This window comes from Elgaria multicarinata, chromosome 10 (assembly GCF_023053635.1).
Source record: "Elgaria multicarinata webbii isolate HBS135686 ecotype San Diego chromosome 10, rElgMul1.1.pri, whole genome shotgun sequence".
In the NCBI taxonomy this organism is placed as follows: Eukaryota; Metazoa; Chordata; class Lepidosauria; order Squamata; family Anguidae; genus Elgaria; species Elgaria multicarinata.
Genome location: NC_086180.1, coordinates 15,027,006 through 15,045,540, shown reverse-complemented (window position 1 = coordinate 15,045,540; position 18,535 = coordinate 15,027,006). Strand labels below are relative to the sequence as shown.

General features: G+C 45.6%; 1 protein-coding gene across 3 annotated transcripts in view; it reads right to left on the bottom strand.

Annotated features, from left to right (window-relative positions):
* Window positions 1-1,674: 1,674 nt before the first annotated feature.
* The window catches only part of FGF5 (fibroblast growth factor 5), a 28,580-nt gene continuing 11,719 nt past the window's right edge, over window positions 1,675-18,535 (bottom strand). The window contains exons 1-3 of one of the 3 annotated variants that reach the window (XM_063135365.1): window positions 12,820-12,899; window positions 10,514-10,617; window positions 1,675-2,452 (exon numbers count right to left, since the gene is read on the bottom strand). In XM_063135365.1, the coding sequence (XP_062991435.1) occupies window positions 2,099-2,452; window positions 10,514-10,617; window positions 12,820-12,877 (516 nt within the window). In that variant the 5' untranslated portion in view covers window positions 12,878-12,899 and the 3' untranslated portion in view covers window positions 1,675-2,098. Of the gene's footprint in view, window positions 2,453-10,513; window positions 10,618-11,171; window positions 11,227-12,819; window positions 12,900-18,535 lie in introns of those variants that run through there. The other 2 variants (XM_063135366.1, XM_063135364.1) reach the window with 2 other exon arrangements.

Genomic DNA, 18,535 nt, shown 5'->3' with positions numbered 1-18,535 from the left:
CTTACCTGCAGAGCCTGGTAAGGGACCAAGGGGGAGGGGGGGCTTACCTGCGTCCATCTGCGGTCCCTCGGCTTCTTCAATTGAGCCCGTGGCTCAACCAGGAAGTCTGGGCCGCAAGTGCGGCCTAGACTTCCTGGTTGAGCCGCGGGCTCAACTGAAGAAGCCGAGGGACCACGGATGGACGCAGGTAAGGGAGAGGAGGGAGGGGGGTTTACCGAGCCGCATGGGCGACATGGGCAACAGCCGCATGGGCCCGGTAAACCCCACTTACCTTTCTTGCGGAGCTCCAGATCGAGGTGAAGGATCCGCCTTCACCTCGATCCTCTTCGCAATGCTCCGCCGACCCCCCCAATCCTCTTCGCCTCCGCTTTAAGGGGAGGCGAAGCACCCCGCTCCGCTTCTAATTCGCCGTTCCGATTAGAAGCGGAGCACATCCCTACAAGCAAGTAGCTTGCCTTGCCTAGGGTGCAAAATAGTCTGCCACCGGCCCTGCTTGAAATTCCTTGGATGTTTTGACTGAAAAGAACCAAGCACACACACACACACATACATACACTAAATTGGTTTTAAATTTTGCTTTCAGCTAAAATTTGGTGAGTACCTTAACACAATGTGCTCCCTGACATCAGAAGAGAATAGGGCAGCTCCTGCACTTACGAAACTTCACATATATATTAGAGGCCAGGGGAGCTTCCTGACGAGGCTTCTACCATGCAATCGCCCTGCTTCATTCACTTTTCTTTTCTTTTTTATGAGGGGCAGTGGTCAAGATGATCTTGACTTAAATTTGTAGCCCTCCTGAGTTTTCCCACCTTTTTTTTTAAAACCCCCCCAAAATATGTGAAAGAATAAAAGATGGAATAATGGCACAGGGTCTTTTGACTGTGATTGCTAGGAGGTCTCCATCTGGAAGCACCTTATGAGGGTGCCTCAGAGCCAAGGAATCAATGGGGGGGGCTGTCTGTACACCTTATTTGCCCCACAATGGCTGCATGGTGGTGCTGCGTCAGTTATATGATGCAGCCACCAACTCACAGGCACCGTGGGCTTTTCCCCAAAGCTGCAAATTTAAGAAGTTGGGGACTTACCCTGACTTTTTGCTTTGAAGCAGGGTCACCATGGTCATTCCATCGTGTGACCTTGCTTCAGCATTGAGCCGGGGGCATTCCAGGGTGGATGGCAAGCGCTGATAGGTTGCCGGAAGAGCAGGAAGTCTGGGCAGGCCCAATGAGCCAAATGGCTGCCATGGCGACTTCCTGCCCCCACCCTGCAGCAGCGATTCTTCCCAGTTTTATGAGGCAGGAGCAGCAAAGTGGTGCCATGAAGACACCCCCAGGGTCAGAGCCAGCAAAACATTAACGCTCAAGCTTTGTCTTACAGTTTACACCACGTGGGGCCTTTTCATCCTGACCAATTTATTGCCTCACTATTTTCCTCCCACCAAATTCCAAGACGTAAGAATGATTTAAAATTTAAATCACCTGATGAACCAGTTGGGTGAATCCACCTTCAACCATCTATTTGTCTGAGGTATTTTCAAACATTTTCTTAAAAGTGCAGAAAAAAACGTGATGAGGGCATAGAAATGACAGAAGCAATTCCCCCTCCCTCTTCACAGAAGAAATCACAGTAAGAAATCAATTAAAAGTAATACAAATTAAAAAAAACAAAACACACAACTCAACATATGAGGTAATCTTTCACATCTTGCAAGAGTCATTTTAAACTCTACTGTTGCCATTTTTGAACAGCCATTTAAAACTGGCAATCCATGACCAACAACTGGAAAGCAGAAAGATGAGATTGAAAATTAAGGCAACCCCCCTCAAATGCCTTTCCATTCACCTGAACTCCTTTTGGGGCTTTCCCCCTTAACGTAGCTGAAGAATTCGACTTTGTTTTTAACTACCAAACAAGCCACTCAACTTGGGTGTCAGCAGGCCCCAAATGAATGTGAATCTTTCCAATGGGAGGGTCTCCCAATGGAGCTGAATGCGCCACGGAGTCTCATCCGCCATTCTGCACCACGGAACCACGTACAAGCAGCAGTTCCTGAGAAAAAGGTCAGTCCTCGAATTTATGAATTGAGCGGTTATTACTACCCAAAGCGAAACTTGAGTCTGTATTTGACTGGAGGGGAGTTCTTTCGAGGCACCGGCAATGAGACCTTTGGCTTTGCTGGGATGACAACAGGCAGCTTTTTCTTTTCAGGGACGGCGACGGTAAATGAGAGTTCGGGCTGCTCATCTTGTCTGAACCTCGGGAGAAAATGAGTAGAAATATGCTGAGGTTTCACCCGGGGACTACACCCTCTCTTCGCTTTGCCTCTTTTGTTCAAAGCCACGTACCATTCTCTTCCCGTTTTTTCAGTCCTGTAAACCGCTGAGGCGTATGTGTTATAGCTGTTTTCTTGAAACCTCTCCCTGAACTTGCAGTCATCTGTAAATTTGGCCTAGAGAAGGAAAACAGCAGTTTACAAAAAGGGGTTTCAGGTGTACCAGGTTACAAATCTTGAATACTTTGGGCTTGTGTTTCAGCTAGGAAGGGACTACCTGAGTTCCGCCACCCAAAGAGGACTACTGTTTAGTTTGTTCAATGTATACATGGCTTCCCATGACCAAAAACAGTCCCAAAGTGATTTATAAAAATAAAATAAAATGCAAAAAAGCAACCCAAGGCAGCATACATAACCCTCCTCCTCTCTATTTTATCCTCATAACAACAACCCTGTGAAGTAGGTTGGACTGAGTGTCTGTGACAGACCCAAAGTCCACCCAGTGAGCTTCCAAGGCCAAGCAAGAAGTAGATCCTGGGTTTGTCAAATCCCAGTCCAGCACTCTAACCACTACACCACACTGGCTCTTAATGAGATGCCCCCCCCCACAAGTAAGTGTGCTTAGCGTTGTAGCCTTGGTCTTGTGTCCAAAACCACAGGGACTAGAAACATTCTTTTCATTTTAAAATAAATGTTGCAATTGTTTTAGATGTGAATTTTCTATCTGATATCATTTCGTATCAGATTTCAAACAATGAAGCTAGATTTCATGCTGGAGAGCATAGCATCATGGATGGCCATTTGGTGGAGTTACACACATCATGGAGCTGTGCAACATAGTGGCTAAGAGAATGACCTATGAATCAGGAAGTCCCTGGTTCAAACTCTGAGGGCGTCTCTACATTTAGGAAAAACCCCATACTTACCAGGTGTTTTTTTCTTGGCTCTTTCCACATTCACTTTGGGCTCCTTTAAATGGTGACCAACAGTGATCATGTGATTTGTAATTGAAAATTTCCCCTCTAGGCAATACTCCATAAAGTTCAATGAAACAGTGCCATCTAGTGGCGGGATTAATGCTGCAATTATTTTAAATACTGCATTATCTCAGGGTTGTTGTTGTTGTTTTTTAAAAAAAGCGAGATTAGTGGGGGAAATCATGGGAGGTGACATGGAGGTTGATGGCATCATGTAAAGGATGCACAAAATTCTGTGACCATGCAATAAGTTGTTCATGTAGGCAGGCTCTGAATCTTGCCTCTGCCATGAACTTGCTAGGTGGCCCTGGGCAAGTCACTCTCTCTCAGCCTCATTACTTCATTTGCAACATAGGCATAATAATACTGATTTATCTTATAGGTTTGTTGAAAAGATTGTAACTAGATAATGCATGGGAAGAAGCCTGAATACTTAAAAGCACTATTCTATACACATTTATTATTATTATTATTATTATTAGATGTCTAAGCTCTGCTTTCAGATTTTTTGGTAGACCCTCTCTAGTCCAAACTTCCTGATTAACTTCCTCGCATTTCTCATGAAGCTGCAGAAACAGATTTTCTTTTTCTTTTTTGCATGACTAGCATAATACAAGATAAGAAACAGTCACTTAACCAACCATAAAGGGCGTATAAAGTACACTCTTCACCATATTGATGCTTCAAGTCATCAGTAAAGCCAATTTTAGTCTGTGTAAAAGTACAATGGGTTGTAACGCTTCTTCTTAATGGAAGAAGTGACTACTATGACACATAATCATCCATCAAACTTGTGTGGCTTGAACTATCAATAGGAATGAAGAATAACATGTGCCTGAATATTCTGCTGCCTGAGTGACATGCTAGACATTTTGATATAATAATTATTTTACTTGATCTTGTGTATGTTACTTACTTTTCTCACTATATTTATTTATTTGTTACATCTTTATCCCACCTTGCCTCCAAGAAACCCAAGGCAGCATACATGACCCTCCTTGCCATTCTATCCTCAGAAGAACCCTATGAGGTAGGTTAGGCTGAGAGTCAGTGACAGGCCGAAATTCATCCAATGAGCTTCATGTCTCCCAAGTCCCAGTCCAACACTCTAACCACTATACCACACTATACCAGCCTCAGTTAGCCATGCGCTAGGGACATCCAGCCTGGTCTGGGGATCTACATGAAGCTCCCTTTACCGACAGTTCAGAAATTTCTACTGGTGCAACACATGGCCATCCAAGTGTGAGTAGGGGCTGGTCATGCGACACCTATATTGTGCCCCTATATACTGGTGCATGTCTGGGCCCAATTTAAATAGCTGGTATTGACCTATGAAGCAGGGGTGGGGAAGGTGTGACCCTCCAGTTATTTTAGCATACAACTCCAGTACTACCCAGCATAGCCAATTGTGAGGAATGATGGGAGATGTAAGCCAAAATTATCCAGAGTTGCTAAAGCCTTCAACGATTTGGGACCAAATTACGTGAAGGGCTGCTTTCACCCATATCAATCTGCCCACACTTTGAGATCTGTATCTGAAGCCCTCCTTACATGCCTACCTATGAGAACAACTAGAACAACAAGAGAGTATTTGTTTTGCTTGAGAAAGCTCTGGACCTGCAATTTTTCCTAACATCCTGGTTTTCATCTCTTTTAACCAGCTTTTCCTAACTCCCATCATCCTTAGTCAGAACCGTCATTTCCCTCAACCCATGACTTCCAGATCTGTTGGAATACAAACCCCATCATCCCTGGGAGTTGTAATCCACCAGATCTGGAGGGCACCAAGCTGGAGAAGGCTGTATGACCAAAAGGGAAACAATGGTTTTAATGAAGCACTTGCAAAGTTTTTGTCTCTTATTGTTCTCCATGATGGGTTATGCGAGAAAGAAGAATTCTGCTGCCTGCCCCCTCTGCTCCCCTGCTCCAAAAAAGACTGAGCTAAATAGCTACTAACAATAGAGAGGAGCTGAAAGATGATAGCGTTGCAATGAATTCCTGCTCCCGACTTGCTCACTATAAATTTGAGAAGACAATTCCACATGATTACCTCCCAAAGGGTTTTGGATTGTTTTGGCACGGAAATGTGTGTCTCATCTATCAATAGGGCTTCTTCAGTCTAGATAGATGGGAGGGGGGCTGTTTATGTCAAGGATCTACTCATTAAGAGAGAGAAGGAAGAATAATGGAGAATTTACCAGATGAATATCCTCCCTTCCTGTCCCTGTTTACAATGAGGGTTTGTCCTCTGACCATTTCCTCGCTTAACACTCTAAGGATCCTGGTTGTTTTGTGATACTCCAGGGATTCTCTAGGCTAGGGGTCCCCACTGTGACCCACAGTTAGGATAACCACTTATACATTGCCAAGAAAAGGGAACAGCATCCTCAAAAAGAGGACACGGGAAGGAGGGGACGGGGACGTAGATTTGTATGAAATGAGTCAACCGATATGCAGGCGATGTGATGCGCATGGTACAGCACTCCAAATAAACAAATGACCACTAGTAGCACACCCAGTTTATACATTTTGTAGAGATTTAAAGATTTTTAAAAATACGTTTTTTACATAAAAAAATATTATTTTTTAGAGGAATGGTACATGGAATAAGGAGGAGCACATCGCAACATTCAAAGTGTTTGTAACACAAACCACTTCTGAGCTGCCCTTGGAGGTACACTACCTTCTGGTGCCCTTGCTTCTCCTGTTATGACCTCAACCTACACCCTACTAAGGACCAGGATGCTGCATATACACTGTTTTTATTAACCACCAGGCCTCATGGCTTCCCCTACCCCAAAGAAGTTATCCTGTGAGAGCTCCCCCCCCCCCACTGACTTAATATATTAAACTGAGTTGACCTGGTCAACTTTGGGAGGTTCCAATGTGACGTTCCCAATCATTCTTATTGTGCACCGTGAAGAGCTCTGTGTTAAGAGGTAGATACTTTTGTGATTGGTCCACCAGACAGTAAAGGCAAAGGCAGGAAATGTGGTAAGAGAGGACCTACAAGCCCAAGTCTCACCCCTCTACAAGCACAATCTAAGCACCAGTTCAAACATGGCCCTAGGAAGAAAACAAATGCCATATTTTTCTTCATTGTTTTATCTCTCTGTCCAACTTCAGCTATTTAATAGGGGAGGGGGATGTCTAGATATTGCAGTTTTTCTAGACATAAACTCTAGAGAAACACATTGCTCAGATTTTGAACACTACTCTAGTTTGACTGATGGACCTCAAGAGAGTATTAACAGTGGCTACATCCAATCCAACAGATGTCTGTTGTGAAGGTCATTTTCCTCTTTCTAATCTATGTCTGGCCATCCAGGCTAGAACAAAAGGATGAAAAACTATTGATGTGATCTTGTCTGAGGCTACTGAAGCAAGTCCTCTGTTTCCTGCCAAGATCTGTGTTAACCAGAAGAGCAAATCCTTTGTCTCTTGGGACATTAATTTTGCTCAGCTGCCTTTGCAATCAATGAAAAAAGAATTATTAAACTAGATGGTATGCCGAAAATGCCACTGTAAATTGTGTTTTTGTACGAGTTGGGAACATCAGCAAGTCGGGCCGTTTCTTGCTAACAGGTATTCCAATTAAGTTTATTATTGTATTGTTAAATCCCCAGATGGTTATATGATATGGCATAGGTGAGATTGTATCTAGAAGGGTCTCATGTCTTACCAAAAGGATTTGAGGAGATTAGAAGCACTGAAGGAACTTCCTCTTTATCAGAATGCATGCTGTATGGCATAGATGCTTCCTACCCTGAATTCCAAACTTCTGCAAGAAAGCAATGTACATCTTGCAACCAACGTCTAGTAGTGCATGACTCTGCCTTCTTTAACTGTGCATTCATCTCCTTGGCCTTGTTTTAAATCCATTTGCTGTGTTTAATGCAACCTCCCTTTCTCAGTTCACCACTTTCTTCTTCTCCCTCTAGTCCTTCCTCAAAACCTGGCATATTTTCCTGAGCTATTCAGCCTAACCACACTTTGCTTGCTGCCTCACTATCATCTGGCTCTTGGGGCAGTTCCAGGCAGTCAGCTCTCAGCACTACCAACCTAAAGACTCTTCAGTTTTTCCTCTTTTACTGATGGAAAAAGGTAGGAAAACATGGGAGTGGTATAAGTGGAAGTTGGTGATGTCTAGACCCCCGTAAAATTCAGTGAATGAGGCAGGACAAGCACACAATAAAAGCCTTGTCTGGAAGCATCCTTGGTTTTTAGTTGCTGGTTCATGAGCCACACATGGAGTTGTAGCTGTCCCCGCATTGGGGACAGGCTCAAATTACACAGGGAAGTGTGCAGAGACCACGTGGCATAAGTGGCCAGTCACAAGCGTGCGATAAAACACTCGGCTGATGACACTTGAAGAGTGAATGTCCACAACAGAGATGGGCAACAAAAGACTAAAGGAACTGGACCGAGCAACTGTTGTAGATCTAGCAACAGTAACGCCTAAATTTAGAGTTCTTCTTCGTATTTGGTTGATGGTTCTATTAATCATTTTCTTAATAGTGTTGTTTACCAAACATTCTAAAGTTAAGTAAATACTGCTAGATATCTACGTATTTTGTTTGTCTCTGGAGTGATTGCAATCTGCCCTTCCTCATCCTAGTTATAGAAACTTGAAACATTGCACTGGCTATTCACTCAGGTCCTATTGCGGGCTTCCCACAGGCATCTGATTGGCTGCTGTGCAAACAGAACGCTGGACTACGCAGGCCTCTAGTTTGATCCAGCAATGCCTCTTCTGAAATTAATGACAGTATGGCAATTTACAGTCCAGTCCTCTGCATGTTTAGTCAGACATAATCTGAATATTGTATCTTGGTGGATCTAGATTTAATCATACTTTGAGTACACCCACTGAAATAATTTAGTATGGCTAAATCTGTATCTAACCCAGTATCATTTACTCCCATGTATGTATGCACAAGATTTTAGCCTTAAACATACGACGTGTGTGTGTGTGTGTGTGTGTGTGTGTGTGTGTGTGTGTGTGTGTAAATAGGAATGAAAATGGAGCCATCTGTGCAGGGAGCTGATAATTGCCTGGATTAATGTTGCTTCTGAATCCCGTTTCCTTATTGAAAATAAACAGCTTTATAATTTAATTAAATCACCACCTAAATGAAAGGTCAAAGCTCAGATAAGGAGGGGGAAACCTATCAGAGCCCAACAAATTCCCCCACCACCACCACCACCAATAATGGTGGGACTTAGTTTTATCTCTAGTTCAGCTAGAAGTAATCAAAATGTTGATATCAAAGAGCTTCCGTGACTGACAGGCACAGCACTTGCTTGTTCCTCCTCGAACTCATTAGCCCGCGAAATAACTTCATCCTGCCAAAGCAGGAAAGAAAGAACAACAGATGCTGTTTTTGTATTATCGGCATTATTTAGCCCAGTGATCTTTAGACGTTTGGCTCGGGTTTCGACTAATTTCTCGCACTGCTTTGGCTGAAAAATTGCAGGCCCTAACCTTTCAGGCTGACCTGTCTCAACCCCTGTGTCCCTCTATAACACCACATCTTGCTCATAGCAATTAACTGGAAACCAAGGAAGGGGCTTAATTTAATTTTGGCTGCCACTGAATCATAAGTCAAAGCTTTAACATGTAATAGCAAAATGATTTCAGATTGATAGGGAGGAGAAAACAGCTCCTATTCAACCACTCATTGGACATGCTATAGTTCAGGCTCTGGAAAAGCCAGCCTGAAATGGTAGAAAACTCAGACCGAAAGCATTCAAAGCAGTCCGTACAATATCCTAAAGGTTAATTGAAATAAACTTTGCTAAACCAGGACTACAAAGCCAGGCTTGTATGCCAGATAGCTCAGTTTTAACGTCTTGCAGGGAGACCTTAGTTCAGTGGTTCCCAAACTTTTTCAGGTAACCGCCTCCTTGGTTCCACAAATTCATGCCCAGCGCCCCCTATCATGCTGGCTCTTTTCCCCCTCCCTCCTTCGGCAAGCCTGGGGCGGGTGCTTCCTATTTAAAGGGGCCACGCTCCTCTGGATTCTGTTGGTCTGGGCACCTGGGCTGAGCAGTGGCAGCTGGGTGGAGGAGCTGAGCTGAGGAGCTGAGAATGAAAAAGGAGCCATCCTGTGCGTGGCCCCTTTAAATGGGAAGCACCTGCCGCAGGCTTGCCAAGGGAGGGAGGGAGGGAAAAGAAAGCGAACACCTCTGTTTTGCAGCCAGCATGGCAGGGCACACCAAGCGGGGTATGTCTCTTCATTAGCGATTTGGTGCTTTTGAAACATTTCAATTCACTGTTAAAAGGACTCTTCTTAAATGGCATTAATACATGTGTGGATTCTTCCCCTATATGGCTTGGGACCAAACTACCTTCTCCCATAAAAATGTCCCTGGGTTTTAAGACCTTCTGGAGAGGCGCTTCTCAGAAAAGACCACCTCGGGCGCCCCCCTGCCGCCCCTTTGCCTCTTAGCGCCCCCTGCTGCCCCTTTGTTTCTTAGCGCCCCCCTATGCAATCCAACCATCACCAAGGGGGCAGTACCGCCCACTTTGGGAACCACTGCCTTAGTTCTTTTGCCAGCCATCTAAGCAGGTGATAACGAAACCCAGAGAGGAATTTACAGATACAGTGTGGTGACATAAAACCAACTCACGGCAAAGCAAAGCAGCATTCACAATGCATTTGAATTGCTTCTAGCATGAATTTGCATGGCTTGTATAAGCAGAAAGTTTGGTCAGGCATTTGCCCAGGAGAAAGTTCAAGGAACCCACCAAGTATCCGGCCGTCTTTGCACCCTACAGTCCTCGGTCCTGCAGTTTCATTTCATATGGAGTCCCAGTAAGTTTGGAGGAGCTGCACAAACTGAGAGAATGCTCCCAGAATCCCTTGCAATGGTCAAGGATGCACATGTAGCTTTCATAACCCTGATGTGCATTGAGTCCACTTTGTCTTTGGTTCCAACCCCCACTCAAATGCGCCCCCCCCCAAGAACTCAGTCTAGAAGAGGTTCCACACCTCTGCCATACCTGGTTGGTGGGTTATATTCAGCATGCTGGGTTAAAGGTTAATCAGGCTTGGGATGAAATATTTAAGGTCAAAGTGAAGCATCTCATTCCTCCTCTCCTGAATTTTTGTAAGTATGTGTAGGTCTGCGGAATCAAATCTCACGATGTACAGATGATGTTGCTGCAATGTTTTCTTTTTTGCCTCCACCCCCCAAGAAACATTTCAACATAATCTGGAAATGCAGTTTTTCATCATTTGTCTGTTTTACTTACACTTGCGTGGAGTTTTCCTTTTTTCGACATCGCTAAAAATTTGTTGCTGAAAACTCCTCGTATTCCTACAATCCCCTGAGACACAGCAAATATTTCCAAAATACCTAGGATGACAGAAATCCCAAAATAAAACACAATTCGTTTTTCACAGCACTGCAAAGAAGAAGAAGAAGAAAGAAGAGAGAAAGAAATCTTATGCATTGTCTTTCCTTTAAAAAAAAAAGGAAAAGGGAAAAGAAGAAAAAATCCCCAGCTTTGTCATTTTAGGCTTAACCAGTGATTTCATGGTTGATTGCTTCTTGCTTGCTGCTTGGGTTATCTAAATATACATTTATTTATAGACGTCCTGAGTTTTTAAAGGACACGGCTGATGTAGGATGGGTAGGGGTGGGATTTAATGGCTGCTTCCACTGGGATTAGCCAATTGCCTCAATGGGAAGCTAACAGTAAAAGCATTAAGGAATGGGATGGGGGAGAGCTGTCAAATCAGAAAGAGTCATTTGAACCAGGATTTCTGCCCACCTTCAAGGTTGAATCCTGCACCCTGTGACCTGAATCCTGAAAACAGTTTTCAATGGTTGGACTTAATTCTGGGGAAAGTGAAGTAATTATATAGATGAGAGGGCCTCTGAGGATATGCGGAGTGCATTTCTCTTACCAGCAAATAGCCTTGGCTGTGTCAATGAATCTGGAGCAGTGCTCTCAGAATAAAGAGCATCTTATCCAGACAAGTTTGAGCCTTGGGCACCTTACTGTTAATTCATGCACCAAATAACATCTTTTCATCGGTTGCAAATTTTCACACACACACAGGACCTAGCTGCTTTGCACAGTGCTGGGAAATGCAGCAATGGCTCTACTGGTCTCCAAGTAGAAAAAGTGCCATGCTGGATCAGACCAAGGGTCCATCTAGTCCAGCACTTTGTTCACACAGTGGCCAACCAGCCATCGGCCAGGGATGAACAAGCAGGACATGGTGCAACAGCACCCTCCCACCCATGTTCCCCAGCAACTGGTGCACACCGGCTTACTGCCTCAAATACTGGAGATAACACACAACCCTCAGGGCTAGTAGCCATTGATAGCCTTCGCCTCCAGGAATTTATCCAACCCCCTTTTAAAGCCATCCAAATTGGTGGCCATCACTACATCTTGTGGCAGTGAGTTCCATAATTTATCTATGCGCTGGGTGAAGAAGTACTTCCTCTTATTTGTCCTGGATCTCCCACCAATCAGTTTCATGGGATGACCCTGAGTTCTAGTATTTTGAGAGAGGGAGAAAAATGTCTCCCTATCCACATTCTCCACGCCATGCATAATTTTGTACACCTCTATCATCATGTCTCCCCTTAGCTTCCTCTTTTCCAAGCTAAACAGTCCCAGCTGATGTAACCTTCCCTCACAGGGGAGATGCTCCAGCCCCTTAATCGTTTTAGTTGCCCTTTTCTGCACTTTCTCCAGCTCTATAATATCCTTTTTTAGGTGTGGTGACCAGAACTGTACACAGTATTCTAAATGTGGTCGCACTGTAAATTTGTATAAGGGCAGTACGATACTGGTGGTTTTATTCTCAATTCCTTTTCTTATAATGCCTTACATGGAGTTTGCCTTCTTTACAGCGGCCGCACACTGGCAAAGAACAGGTTCTCCCGTGAACATTTGAAAACTGTATCTGGAGAAGCAAAGCCCGGTTCAGTTCACGAACTAGTGCGTTATGAACTGGACTGAACAGCTTCGTGCAAATCTCACAACCTGCTGCAGTGACTGGGTGATCGCTTCACTCCTGCCCAGCACCTCTGCACCGCTCAGCACCACAGCATTGTACAGATATGGTAAATCATTGATATTTTATTAGCAACCATTGCCCTGCAAACCAGGCTTGGGGTTATTCACCCAGGAAAGTGAAGGGGGGATGTTAGTGTGAGGACTCACTTCCTTCTCCCCACAATCCCCCTAACCAGCAGAGGTTGGTGGCTCTGGTGTCAATGGGGTGATGAAGCTGCTCTGGGTTTCAGTCAGAACCTGTCAGAATTCTGAAAGAGCCATCCAAGGTGCTCATAATACAGCAAAGGTTGTGGGCCCAGGAGAAGGGGCACAGCCTTTTGAAGAAGGCCCAGAGGGATGGATTTGGGCCCCCAACCCTGAGGCACTTCATCCCTGTTCTAGATCATGGTGACCTCCATTATGACAAGTCAAGTGATGCTGTCAATGTTATGATAAAGGCAGTGATGCCAGAAAATACCCAGGATGACATATTTCATGGAGACGGCTGACCTGGGCTTCCCCCCACCCCACTGCACTGTCACCTCTTGCTCTTAGTCTTTTTATATGCCTCACTCCGAACAAAGTTTTGTTGACGTTCATGAAGCCTCTTGTGTGAAGCCGGAATCACACTGTTGCATTAGTGCTGTCAAATTCACAGTTCTGAGGACTTTTGGCCTCACTCTGCAGGCTTCTAAATGTCATGGAATGTAACACGGAAAACATACAGAAGTGTTAGAGCAGCGAGCGCTACGTGCCCAAATGACAACCACAAACCACAGTGCAGTTCAAAGTTGTCCTTTTAAAAAGCTCTTCTAGTAATGTATATAACCCCCACCCCCTGGGAAAAAATCCTGCAGATGCCCATGCTTGCATAAGGGAACACAAACCCTTTCAACTTCTGGACAAGTAGTCTGTGGAGAAGTGGAGTTTCATGCAGACCTCTCTCTGCCACACGTTATGGGGTTCAGACAACCCCCTCATGCATTCAAAGGATATGTGAGAGGCAGTGGAAGGTGGTGGCTCTAATTTTGGTGGGGCTGTAAATCCATTTTGGGTTTCAGTCAAAACCAGGCAGAACTCCAAAGATAATAAGAACATAAGAAGAGCCATGCTGGGTCAGACCACGGGTCCATCTAGTCCAGCACTCTGTCCACACAGTGGCCAACCAGCTGTCAGCCAGGGACCCACAAGCAGGACATGAGTGCAACAATCCACCCATGTTCCCCAGCAACTGGGGTATATAGGCTTTCTGCCTCTGATACTGGAGGTTGCATGTAGCCATCAGAACTAGTAGCCATTGATAAGCCTTCTCCTCCTCCAGAAATTTACCCAACCCCCTTTTAAAGCCATCCAAATTGGTGGCCATCACTTCATCTTGTGGTAGTGAGTTCCATAATTTAGCTACGTGCTGTGTGAAGAAGGACTTCCTTCTATCTCTCCTGAATCTGCCACCAATTTGCTTTAGGGGATGACCCCGGGTTCTAGTATTATGGTGGGGGGGAATGTCTCCCACTTTGGGGATACGGCTCAGCATTTGGAGTAGCTCCTTTAGAGCTCTGCCTGGTTCTGACTGAAACCCAGAATGGATGCACAGCCCCATCAAAATCAGAGCCACCAGCTTCCGTTCATGAGAAGGCCACATGGGCACACAAGGGATCTCTACCCTTTGGTGCCGGGTGTCACAGCCCAGGACTAAGAGCCCTCTGAGACTGCGTTTTCCAACGGCAGCAACTTTGAGACATAGTCAGAACTAGGGGTGTGCACGGACCCCCCGCTCCGCTTCACTTGCAGATCCGCCATTTTTCGGAGCGGGTCGCTCCGCCCCGCCCCCGCTCCGCCCACTTCCGCTCCGCTCCGCTCGGAGCTCCGGATCCGGATCCGGAGCTCCGTTTTTGCCCCCCCATAGGGTTGCATTGAAAGCTAAAAAAGTAAACAACTTTTTTTCCATTGAAGTTAGAAACCTCACGTTTGGCACCATGACACCTCATGGGCGTATACACACACACGCCAAGTTTCAAGGCAATCCCATCATCCCCTGATTTTTGGCGAATTTTTGAAAATCGGGCACCCCATTCACACCCCTTGGGATAGCTCCGTCAATTTGCATGTTAGAAACCTCAAACTCGGCACCAGGGCAGCTTATCCATGTGTCCACATGCACGCCAAGTTGCAAGCAAATCCCATCATCCCCTGATTTTTGGTGCGGCTCTACCCTCTAACGCACCTCCCATAACCCTAATTCACACCCCTTTAGATAGCTCCGTCAATTTGCACGTTAGAAACCTCAAACTCAGCACCATGATAGCTTATCCACGTGTCCACATGCACGCCAAGTTTCAAGGCAATCCCATCATCCCCTGATTTTTGGGGAATTTATGAAAATCGGGCACCCCATTCACACCCCTTGGGATAGCTCCGTCAATTTGCATGTTAGAAACCTCAAACTCGGCACCATGAGAGCTTATCCATGTGTCCACATGCACGCCAAGTTGCAAGCAAATCCCATCATCCCCTGATTTTTGGCATGGCTTAACTCACCCCAAATTGTCCCATTCTACAACTACGTCAATTTGCATGTTTGAAACCCCAAAGTCAGCACCATAATAGCTTATCCACGTGTCCACATGGACGCCAAGTTGCAAGGCAATCCCATCATCCCCTGACTTTTGGGGAATTTATGAAAATCGGGCACCCCATTCACACCCCTTGGGATAGCTCCGTCAATTTGCATGTTAGAAACCTCAAACTCGGCACCATGAGAGCTTATCCATGTGTCCACATGCACGCCAAGTTGCAAGCAAATCCCATCATCCCCTGATTTTTGGCGCGGCTTAAACTTTTTAACTCACCCCAAATCAAGTCCCATTCTACAACTACGTCAATTTGCACGTTAGAAACCTATCCTTTGGTCCCATGACAGCTTACCCATGTGTCCCCATGGACACCAAGTTTCAAGGCAATCCCATCATCCCCTGATGTTAGGGGAACTTTTGAAATTTGAACACTCCAGTATGTCAGGGATTTAAAGTTGCAATTGCAGACAGCTCAATGGGGCCAGTTCCAAGGCAATCCCAACATGCCACGAGATAACCCTAAATCTTCTGGCACATTTGAAAAAGGGATTATTGAATTTGATAAAGTCTAAGTGAGCGCAGGAAGGACTTCTCCCCTTAGTCAAAGCAAGACACATACACCATCGCTGCAAGGCGGGAAGGGGAGAAGGGAGGGAAAGCAGGCAGGCAGCATGCATTGTAGTGCCGCAAGGATGGCTTGAGCACTAACGCATAGCAAACCAACCCATAAGTGGGCGCAAAGTGAGGCAAAGATGGCTGGTTCTTTCTTTCTAAGCCAGCAGTTACGCCTTGAGGGGCACAGAGGAGGACGATTGGGAGCAAACCAGGCACCAGGCGGGCAGAGAGGCAGGCAGAGTAGGCGAGGAGTCAGTCCTGGCAGATGCCCCACCACAGCAGCACCCCGGGGGAGGCGGGCAGGCAGGCAGGCAGGCAGGCAGGCTGCGGGCATTTCTGGGGGCACAAGGAAGTGATGGCTGGTTTCTAAGCCAGCATTGCAGTTAGTCACGCATTGCAAACGCAAACCATCCCAGCGAGTCGGTCACCGAGGAGGACAGGCTAGCAGAGGGGCAGGCAGAGTGACATGTCATAGATCTAGTATTGGGGAGGAGTCAGTCCCGGCAGATGCCCCAACACAGTAGCACCCTGGGTGGGCATTGGAAAACGCCATCTTGTGGGTCAATACTTCCCCCACCCCATGTCCTGCAGGGTTGCCTGCCTAACCCTTGTGGGGATGGGAGATGGAGAGCTTAGAGTGGCAGTGCCAGCAGCAGCCTTCGGCTTTCCCCTGGAACCAGTCGCCTTGCCCGCCTCTTTCCCCAGCAAGATCGCCTGGTGCTGCCTATGAAGATGCATCTTCATGCTGCTGGTTCCATAATGCCCTGTCGATGAACCCCTGCTTAGGCTGAGTTTGCAGTGGCGACAGACAGCAAAGCGGGGATCCGCTCCCAACTCAAAGTGGTCCCACACGATGCTTGTCTTTCGTTTCCGTGGTGACACCACCAATTGCCCGCCTGAGCTCTCTGGTGTTGCCACAGAAACAGGGGTGTGGGATGAGACTGGGGAGAGAGCCTCGGCCTGCTGCTGCTCCTCCTCAGCCCCCACATCCTGGAGGCCCACCGCCTCCTCCTCCTCCCCCCCCCTCCACTGTGCTGAGGACCTCGTCTAGGTCCATCAGCGGGCTCGTGGGCTGAAAGGAGAATGAAGGAGTTGGGGATACTCCTCCTCCTCTAATGGCACTGCTGCCACGTGCCTCTTGCAAACGGGCACTTTTCCCATTCCCACCCTCAAAAAGAGAACGCCGGGCACAAGTTGCAGAAGAGAGTGGCTCTGCCTGCTGCTTGTCCTGCTTCTGTTTTGGAGCAGTCAGCCAAGGAGTTGCCCGTTTGAGTTTCACAGGAGAGGAAGCCTGCTTACTGCTGGCAGACTGAGCCTTGCTGCTTTCAGCACGCCTGCTTCCTCTTTTCATGATGACTAACAAAATATTAATACTACTAATACTATGTATAAGGTACTACTAAGAATATGTATAAGAAGAATATAATATGTTTAAATGTAGGGAAATGGGACAAGAACAATAAAATATACTACTACTAATATGTATGAGAATATACTAATATATATATATATATATATATATATATACTACTAAGAATATCTACAAGAATATAATAATATGTTTTAGAATATTACTAATAAATGTAGGGAAATGGGACAAGAAATGGGACAACCACTACTATAAGAAGAACAAAATATGAATACTACTACTAATATGTATGAGAATGTATACTAATAGACTACTAAGACTATGTCAAAGAATATAATAATAATATGTTTAAGAATAGGGAAATGGTGTGCGTATGCTTTCCCCAAAATGCTCAATCTGTGGCTGCCTGTTGAACTTGACAAAAGCAGCCCACTCCGTCGAAGTTACACAGAGAAGAAAAAGAGAATCCAATTTTTTTGGTATATTTGGTATATAGAAGATAGAAGGAAACACAATCAGGATTTAAGAGAGGGGAGGGGGAAAAAGAACCAACCACTACTATAAGAAGAACAAAATATGAATACTAATATAATATGTATGAGAATATATACTAATGGACTATGTGAAAGAATATAATAAAATATGTTTAAGAATATAAATGTAGGGAAATGGGACAAAAAGTGTGTGTATGCTTTCAAAAGAAAGCTTTCACAAAAGCAGAACAGTCAGGCTTTAATACAGGGAAGGGGGGGGCAACCAACCCAACCACACACTCCAAAATTCAAAAATAAAGTTTATATTAAATCAAAGTAAGGGGAAAACACAGGGCAAACTAAGCTACAAGTCAGAAAGAAGCAAACAAACACACACACGCGCCAAACTAAACCTATCCTAATCTATCTCCAAAGTCCAAAGCAGGAGCACTAACTAACTAAGTGTTCCCTCCACGAACGCCAACCCACAAAGAGACACAAAACAGAAAGTTCTCAGGGTGGGTCTGCCTTAGTCCCCCCTCCAACGCTGGGATTGGAGGAGGATGCTTTCTGAGGAGATCAATTCTCATCAGGATTGGGAGTTGAATGTGCCTGTCATCGCTTCCAAAAAAATAAAAAAATAAATAAAAAAAACCCAAACCCCGATTTTTAAAAAAATATTGCACGTGAACCACAGCACGCAGAAAGTTGAGAGTGGTCTCAAAATGACCCCCATCCACGACTCTCTGTGCACAAGAATTTTCAGAACGATAGCTTAAACCCCCCCCCCCAGTTATCCCCGATTCTTTCCCTCAATGCAATCCTATGGGCGAAAAGCCGAAACGCAGTTTGAGCCGCGCGGTTGACCCGATTTTTAAAAAAATATTGCACGTGAACCACAGCACGCAGAGAGGTGAGAGTGGTCTCAAAATGACCCCCATCCACGACTCTCTGTGCACAAGAATTTCCAGAACGATAGCTTCAAAAACAACGTAGTTATGCGCGATTATTTGCCGCAATGCAATCCTATGGCGAAATGTTTTCAAGATGGCGACCGGAGCGCTCCGACTGAACTCGGAGCTCCGAAAAATGGTCGCTTCTCTTCGCCTTGCTTCTAGGGGGTCCGCGGTCCGCTCCTACTCTGCCTCTGGGTAAGGCGGAGCAGGCCAATCCGCTACTGCTTCTACGCTCCTAATCGGAGCGGAGCACATCCCTAGTCAGAACCAGT